At 46.8% G+C, this 7,154-nt stretch overlaps 1 protein-coding gene across 1 annotated transcript; it reads right to left on the bottom strand.

Annotated features, from left to right (window-relative positions):
* Positions 1-4,808: 4,808 nt before the first annotated feature.
* LOC115842060 (protein LDOC1-like) lies at positions 4,809-7,121 on the bottom strand. Its single transcript, XM_030836661.3, has one exon. It carries the CDS (start codon positions 6,797-6,799, stop codon positions 6,401-6,403), a length of 399 nt encoding a protein of 132 aa, XP_030692521.1. The 5' UTR covers positions 6,800-7,121; the 3' UTR covers positions 4,809-6,400.
* Between the last annotated feature and the right edge of the window lie 33 nt (positions 7,122-7,154).

Raw genomic sequence — 7,154 nt, 5'->3', positions numbered from 1 at the left:
GTAGTCAGATAAACTGAACAATAGGGTCTGGTCTTGAGGACCAACTCACAGAGATGGGCAGTCAGAGGCCTGGTGCCCGGGCTGTTCGGGGGCTCCTGATGTAAGATCTCCTTCAGTCTCGAGTGGGTCAGGGCCACGCCGACCAGGTTCTAGGAGGAGCCCTGCAGGAGATTTGGGGAGTTTGGAGAGATAGAAGCTGAGACCGAGTTCTGTCTGTTGAGGCCTCCGTCGAAGTAGAAAATCCGTCAGAATCTGACCATTAGTCCTTCACGATGGTCAGATTAGTTTAATGACTTTGCAAGGGGAGGGGAGAGACCCACAAATTATGATCTTTCCATGTTTTTTGTTTGTTTGTTTTGTTTTTTTTGGCCGCACTACGTGGCTTGTGGGATCTTAGTTCCTCGACCAGGGAAACACGGAGTCCTAAGCCCTGGACCACCAGGGAAGTCCCTCCGTGTTCTTTTCTTTAAGGCATTATTTACTTTCTGAAATCCGTACTCATTTTTTCCCTCCTTCCTTCCTTCATTCCTTCCCCCCTCCCCTCCCCCTCCCTCCTTCTTGTCTCTTACTCTCTCCCTCCCTCCCTTCCTTTCTTTTTTTCTGTATTAGTGTACTAGGGCTGCCATAACAAAATACCACAAACTGGGTGGCTTAAAAGAACAGAAATCTATTCTCCTGAAGTTCTGGGGGCCTCAGTCAAGGTTTCAGTAGGGCCGTGCTCCCTCCGAGGTTCCCATGTGTCTCTCCCAGCTTCTGGTGGTGGCCAGCAATCCTTGGCATCCTTGACCTGCCCCTGCATTGCTCAACCTCTGCCTCTGTTGCCACATGCCTTTCTTCCCTGCGTGTGTCTATGGCTCTCTCTGCGTCCTCTCCCCTTATAAGGACACCAGTCTTACTGTATTTAGGACCTATCCTAATCCAACATGACCTCAATTTAACTTAAATAATTAAATCTACAAAGATCCTATTTCTGTATAAGGTCACATCCTGATTTCTTGGGCGGACAAAAATTTGGGGGAGACATTATGCAACCAAGTACAGACCCCTTTCTGTTACCCATCCCACCCCCCTGTTTTGCTTTTCTTCGTTCCCTTTTAGAACTTTAATCAGTTGCAAGATAAGCAATGAGCTGGTTGTGTTCTTACTTGGTTTTGATGACCTTTTACAAATCACTCCTTGTTATGGTTTTCTTAGCATTCATGAATTATTAGATCATCGATAACTCATAAAGATAAATTATTTATTTTAAACATGCTGATTATTCAAGCTTCATATATTTTCTTGGACGTTTTGCTTGTCTTCTTTAATTATCCTGCTCTTTTAAGAGCTGGCTTGAACTTCAAAGGTCAGTCAATGCATTTTTCATAACTTGTAATGGATTTGGGGGGTTTTATTTTTAATAAGCCTTTCAGAAATGGAAAATATCTCTATCAACCTATTTTCTCATTTTTCAATGAGAGATTCTGTGTGGCTTTATTTCTTGATGCAGATATTTACAGTCACCTGACAAAGGGGTAATGTCAAAAACAGAGGCCAGGGCTTCCCTGGTGGCGCAGTGGTTGAGAGTCCACCTGCCGGTGCAGGGGACACGGGTTCGTGCCCCGGTCTGGGAAGATCCCACATGCCGCGGAGCGGCTGGGCCCGTGAGCCATGGCCGCTGAGCCTGCGCGTCCAGAGCCTGTGCTCCGCAACAGGAGAGGCCACAACAGTGAGAGTCCCGTGTACCGCAAAAAGCAAACAAACAAAAAAACCAAAAAAAAAAAACAGAGGAAAACGTGAAGTGTGGATAATATCATGTCATAAAAATGGCAAAATTTCTGCATCAAGGTGAAGAAGAAAGTTGACTGGAAATGCTTCTTACTAACATCCATGTTGTTGCAGGCTGAAAATAGTCTTCCAAGTCTCTTCAGGTAAATCAAATGAACTACTTGGGGAAATTAAAAAAAGTAACCATGACCCGTGTGGACAATGGGTTGGAAGGGAGTAAGAAGGGATGTAGTCAGGAGTCTGTTGTCATAGTGCCAAACTGCAGAGCGACAATAGGAACCAGAGGACCAGCTCTGCCTGTGCACAGGGGGTGTGTTTCCAGATCCATCCACAAGGAAAAGGATGTCCAAAGACTAGTGAGCTCTGACCAATCACTTTATTCCCTCCTTCTCTCTTGGAGAGGAACAAAACAGGGGATGTAGAAAAATGGAAATGGAATCTGCAATATTCCTGACTGGGGAGAGAGGAAGAAACACTTCCCACATCCATTTATCTGTAGGGCCTGCCTTTTCTGTCTCCAAAACATACCTCAAATCTGTCCTCCTCTCTCCACTTCCGTTGCCTCCACCTTAAACCAAAACCCTTTCCTTTCTCATTAGATTAATGCAATTCAGGCTCCAGCTGCCTAAAATCCAGAGGAGATGTATGCAGGCCGACGTGGTCTCCAAGTCTATTAGAAGTTCAAGATCAAGGTGCTGGCAGGTCCCGGACCTGGTGAGGGCCTGCATCCTGGTTTACAGATGGCCATCTTGCTGTATCTTAACATGGCAGAGAGCAGAGAGAGGAAGGAAGTTCTCCCACCTTTTCTTGTTAGGGCTCTAATGCCGGTTATGCAGGCCCCACCCTCAGGATCTCGTTACCTCCCGGCAAGCTCCAGCTCCCAATACCAGCACATTGGGGGTTAGGATTTAACATATGCATTTTGGAGGAACACAAACATTCAGTCATTAGCACCCCCCAAGGCTGGCTTAGGGGCGCCACTTCGTGCTACCACAGGCGCGCTCTTCTTGTCCCCTCCTTGCTGCAGTCCTGCATTATAATGGCCTGTTTCTTTATCTTCCCAGTTGTAAGCTCCTGGAAAATCAGGACTGTCTTGTTCATAGCTGTGTCCGCAGTACCAGCACATAACATGATAGAGAGTTGTCTGGTGATTAATAATGTAAGCACTGCATGTTACACATAAGTATGTGTAACTGTATGTTACACATAAGTGTAATGTAAGCACTGCATGGGTTCACATAAGCAGTCTGGACAGTAAGCCCTGCTCTCCTTTCTCAGCACGGGCCAGAGCCTGCGATCGACCTCCAAGAAGAGCACTCCAGAGCCCCAGCTATAGTTCTAGGCATGGGGGCTGATGTGGAGAATTTGGAGTAGTTTGGAACGTCCTCATCTAAAGAGTTTGCTTTGAGAAAAGTCCTTTATACCTCCTTTGACCCACTTCTGAAAGACAGCCCTAATAAACTGGTTTCTGTGGCCACTGAAATAGACAACATTCATGATGCCAAGCCTTCCTGAAGAAGACCACCTAAAGTGAGGCTGGTGGCATTTGCTGTCTTAGGAGCTCCGGGTATCCCTGTGATGGACTCTCCCCGTTGTGTCCTCAGGCTACGGACCTTTTCCTGCCCACTGGTCCCATTCATGGATGTACTGCAGTTTACCCAGAAGGACCTGGAGGTTGCAGTTAAAGCCATGCAGATGGAGAACCTGAAATTGAAAAGCAAGTATGAGGAGCTCCATGCGAAATGCTCGGAGATGGGGAAAATTACGATAGGATTTTTAGGGATGTACCCAGGTGATGGAGAAGGTACAGAAACAGAAGAAGCTTGCCAAAGCTGAAATCTAGAAAGTCAGAAGAAAAAGGTCAACTTACTACAGACAAATTCCATGAAACATATTTCTCTGAACTTTTAAGGAATTTGAGAGGTGACTGAAGGAGGTGACTGAAGGCTATCTCATGAATGAAGAATGGCTGAAGAAGTGTGCTGAGGATTACAAATTAAGAAGTGAAATGGAAGGCCAAAGATACCAAACATTAAAGGCCCACACAGAAGAGGTTCTCAATCTGTCAGAGAAGGAAATCGCTTGGGTCCAGAGGAAAGGCCCCAGTGGGCTGTTGGCCTTCTAGGTAAGCCTGATAAAGGGCCAGATGAGGAACATCCCCCAGAGACCATTCAGCAGAAGACTAAAGAAAACAATGAACGACTCATCATCTGTTATGACCTTATTTCAGAGCTGGAATGATGTGGATGGAGGTCACTGACCAGTAAGTGACCTTCTCTCCCTCCTCCCGTCTCTCTGTGTAACTGTAAGCAAGACTTGTATACTTTTTTTTCTCGTTTTTTCCTTTTGGTGGAGATCTAAGATACCCTTAAAAAAAAAAAGTTAGGGCTTCCCTGGTGGCACAGTGGTTGAGAGTCCACCTGCCGATGCAGGGGACACAGGTTCGTGCCCCGGTGCGGGAAGATCCGCCAAAAAAAAAAAAAAAAGTTATAGAAAATTAAGTATGAGATATCTTGACTTCTGAGTTATGCTCTATTTGACTTCTTCAATGTTGATGCTGATCTTTCATTAGCAAGTTTTTGTACCCTATCAGATATGTGCTCTTGTGAGGTTTACTGAAATTTTGGGCGGTGCTATACCCTGCAGGGTTTTTTTTACTGTGGGAAAAACACTGCTCTGAAATTGACAGCCAATAGGACCAAGAATCAATTAATTTTGTTAGTACATATGTACCACAAAAGTATGGTTTATAAGAAGTCGTGTTGGGGGTCCCAGTCTCATAAACTCTTACAATGCTAACTGGCAATGATAAAATAATTGCTATAACCTTTTAAAAAAACTTTATCGTAGTTCATTTAGTTATTTATAGTTGCAGAATTAAACAGTGTATTGACATGTGCACAAAATGAGCATTAATTGGGTGAAGAGCAGAAGGTTGTGGGGTGTTGTTTAGTGGTCAAGTAGTATTCTGGCTTATCCCCACATGGCGAAATAGGTATATGAAGGACCTTTGTGTCTGAGTTTTTATGGCAAGAAAATAATTTTTAAAAAAATTTATTTTATTGAAGTATAGTTGATTTACAATGTTGTCAATTTCTGCTGTACAGCAAAGTGACTCAGATATACTACTTTTTCATACTAATTTTCCATTATGGTGTATCACAGGATATTTAGTTCCCTGTGCTATACAGTAAGACCTTGTTGTTTATCCATCCTATAGATACTAGTTTGCATCGAATCCCAAACTCCCAATCCTTTCCTCCCCGACCCCCCTCCCCCTTTGCAACCACAAGTCTGTTCTTTATGTCTGAGTCTGTTTCATAGATATGTTCATTTGTGTCATATTTTAGATTGCTATAACCTGTCTTTTAATCAAATCGTGCAAAAATATAATTAGAGGTTTTCAGTTCAGTCCTTAGGTATGTGAACTGTCCATCAAGGGGGCAGTGATGAGTTTTTCTTAGTATGAAGATGTGACTAGAATTCAAGCTATTTCAGTGAGACTATATTGACCACCAGAATGACAAAACCTATGGACATGTAAGGAAAGGCAGCTATAGATTTTGGTCCTGAGAGGATTTTAAGAACTACTTTGTTTGACATGAAGGCTCAGACCTTCCTTTTTCTTCCCCTTTTTTGGCCCTAAGAGAATCACAGAATTCTGAACCAAATTTTAATGATCAAGTAATGCCTTTAATTACAAAAGAAAAACTGAGGCCAAAACTGTAATTCACAAAAAAGGAAGCAGCCAAGTCATTTAATACAGGGGAATAAAGGTGAGTGGATACAGCTCAAAGAATGCACCATTCCCTGCCACCCCTTCTTTTTGCTACAAGTTGCACCCATCTTTAAAAACACCAGCTTTGCCAGATTCAGGAGCAAAGAAATTGCTCAAGTTGGGTTTTCTGCCTCCTTTGTAAGCTGCACGTTTTTAACATGTATTTTAAAACTGTGATGTGAAAAGGCCATAAAACAAGAAGCAAATATGCCATTCTCTGCACATGAAAGCATTATTTTACCAGACATCAGAATATGCACTTAGAATTTTTTCTCACAGTTGTGTTCCTGTGGAGATATACACTTGGTCTTATTCATCTGTTTCTCCTGTAACCCCAAGTACAGTCCCCAACACATGGTGCTGTAAGATATGTATTTACATTTTAAAAGTGAATACGTTTTCCATATACTGTTCATTGCCTAGACTTTTCTGATAAAAGGCACAGTCTCTGAGCCTGTTGTGGTTTCAGAACAGAAACGAAGTATGTGAAAAACAGGTTCCTGGGGCAGGAGTGTGAATATTTGTCTGCCAGCCACGCGAACCCTGGCAGCTGTCTCCGGACCTGAGATCTCCAAATCGGTGTCCCCGGGCGTGTGACAAGCTCAGGCACTTCCCAGGCTGGCACAGATCGTCCAAGGCGGGCAGCAGCAGTTTTCAGAGACGGCAGGGGCGCGATTCGGGGTGGTCCGTTCAATTGCTAACAGGCCCCCCGCCAGTGGCCGCGTTGCTGGGCCGAGTGCAAAGGCAGCAGGGCTTCCTCGCAAGGGTCGGGCCCAGCAGGTGGGGACTGGAGAACTCTTTGTGAGTCACGGCCAAGCACGACCCGGTCCGTGGGGCTCGCAGTAGTGCCGTTTCCTACCCGTTCCTGCCAAAGGCCCGCTTCAGCGCGTCCACGAAGCCCTCGTAATGCGCCAGGATGGGGCTCTCCCTCTCGATGTAGGGGACAACCCACTCCTCGGCCGGCCCACTGAGGCGGCTGATTAAAAACGCCACCTTGAGGGTGTCGTTTGAGAACCTGGCCTCAAAGAACCTCATGTAAGAGACCGCTTGGATCAAAAACTCGGGAAGCCGGGCGGAGTCGCCTTTGAACGTCTCGGGAAAAGCTACCGGGCAGGCGGGCGGGCGCACCTGGGCCAGCAGGTTGGCTTTTTCGCACAGGAGCCGCCGCACCTGGTCCATGAGCTCTTTGTTCTCCCTGCGCAGCGCACGGTTCTGGGTCAGCAGGTCCTGCATCATGACCGCCAGCGCGTCCATCACCGCCCGCCGGGCTCCGTCCCTGCCGCCGCGCCGCCGGAAGTGCGTGTCGCTCGGGGGCGGGTCTCGGCGGTCCCGGCGGCGGCGGCGCGTCCGACCTCCGTGGTCCAGGCCGGGCTTATGGCCGAGCGCCGGCAGGCAGCGTTGCCGGGACTACTGGCCGGAAAACCAGCATCCGGGAGGCCTGAAGCAGATGGGCAGCGGCCAGAGAGGAAATTTGGAGTAGACTGGGGACCGAGCCGAGGGACGCAGCGCCGCGCTCGGCGGAGGAACCTGACGCCGTGGCTACGCACTGGACTTTCCGGTGGGCTCCGTCCGCAACTTCCGTTGGGCTCTGTCCGCGACTTCCGGTAGG

This window comes from Globicephala melas, chromosome 13, assembly GCF_963455315.2.
Source record: "Globicephala melas chromosome 13, mGloMel1.2, whole genome shotgun sequence".
NCBI lineage: Eukaryota > Metazoa > Chordata > Mammalia > Artiodactyla > Delphinidae > Globicephala > Globicephala melas.
Note: the sequence above shows the minus strand (reverse complement) of the source record. Positions and strands in the feature narration are given on the sequence as shown.

What these genes read in the sequence shown, in the direction of transcription:
- LOC115842060 (XM_030836661.3), bottom strand. Translation starts at nt 6,799, where the DNA reads ATGGACGCGCTGGCGGTCATGATGCAGGACCTGCTGACCCAGAACCGT.